This window comes from Asparagus officinalis, chromosome 5 (genome assembly GCF_001876935.1).
Source record: "Asparagus officinalis chromosome 5, Aspof.V1, whole genome shotgun sequence".
Taxonomy (NCBI): Eukaryota; Viridiplantae; Streptophyta; class Magnoliopsida; order Asparagales; family Asparagaceae; genus Asparagus; species Asparagus officinalis.
Genome location: NC_033798.1, coordinates 109,981,348 through 109,982,038, shown reverse-complemented (window position 1 = coordinate 109,982,038; position 691 = coordinate 109,981,348). Strand labels below are relative to the sequence as shown.

Genomic DNA, 691 nt, shown 5'->3' with positions numbered 1-691 from the left:
TCAAGGATATTATTTTCTGGTAATCTTTTTTCTCACTTTTCTTTCAGATAATGAAATAAAGAAGTGCATTACAAGAAAGTGGCTGCTGAGAAAGAATGTGGAAGGAATATGAAAAAAACCTGAAGACCATGATGAGCAGCATAATTTCCCTTCGTGTATGTGTTTTACATCAAGTCCAATAAACCATGAGCCAACACTAACATCATCATGGGCATAAGTTCGAAGAATAGCTCTGTCACAAGACATGAAATATAATGGTTCAAATGGAATCTTTTGGCGTTCTAACTTTGCAACTGCCAAGTAACAATATTTGCTCACCTATTTATGGAAACAAACTGAGCCAGGGCTCTGGATATGACAAAAATCTCTCCAGAAGCATGTCGGAAGTACCTAAAATACAGAGGATTTAAAAGTAGTGAGGATAACACCAAATCAAAAGGGGAAAATAATTAAAAACTAACTGTTAACAATATGCTTCCATGTTCTGTGCACAAAAATGCTACTGCCTTTGCATGACAGTATTAATGCATCGTACAAGCCACAGTCATCCAAAAACTTGGTGATGCTTAAGCTTAACATAGGCAACAAAAGGAACCATAACGAATTAATCACAATTTATTCACGAGAACTTGCACAAGCATTTTCATGCTCGCAAATGAACAAAGTACTCAAAGAAATCGTGAATTTTGAG

General features: G+C 35.7%; 1 protein-coding gene across 1 annotated transcript in view; it reads right to left on the bottom strand.

The window, feature by feature from the left end:
* Nucleotides 1–691, bottom strand: part of LOC109840654 (hydroxyproline O-galactosyltransferase HPGT1) — a 9,413-nt gene that overhangs the window by 643 nt on the left and 8,079 nt on the right. The window contains exons 9-10 of the mRNA XM_020409381.1: nucleotides 319–390; nucleotides 120–232 (exon numbers count right to left, since the gene is read on the bottom strand). Coding sequence (XP_020264970.1) covers nucleotides 120–232; nucleotides 319–390 — 185 coding nt within the window. The remainder of the gene's footprint in view (nucleotides 1–119; nucleotides 233–318; nucleotides 391–691) is intronic.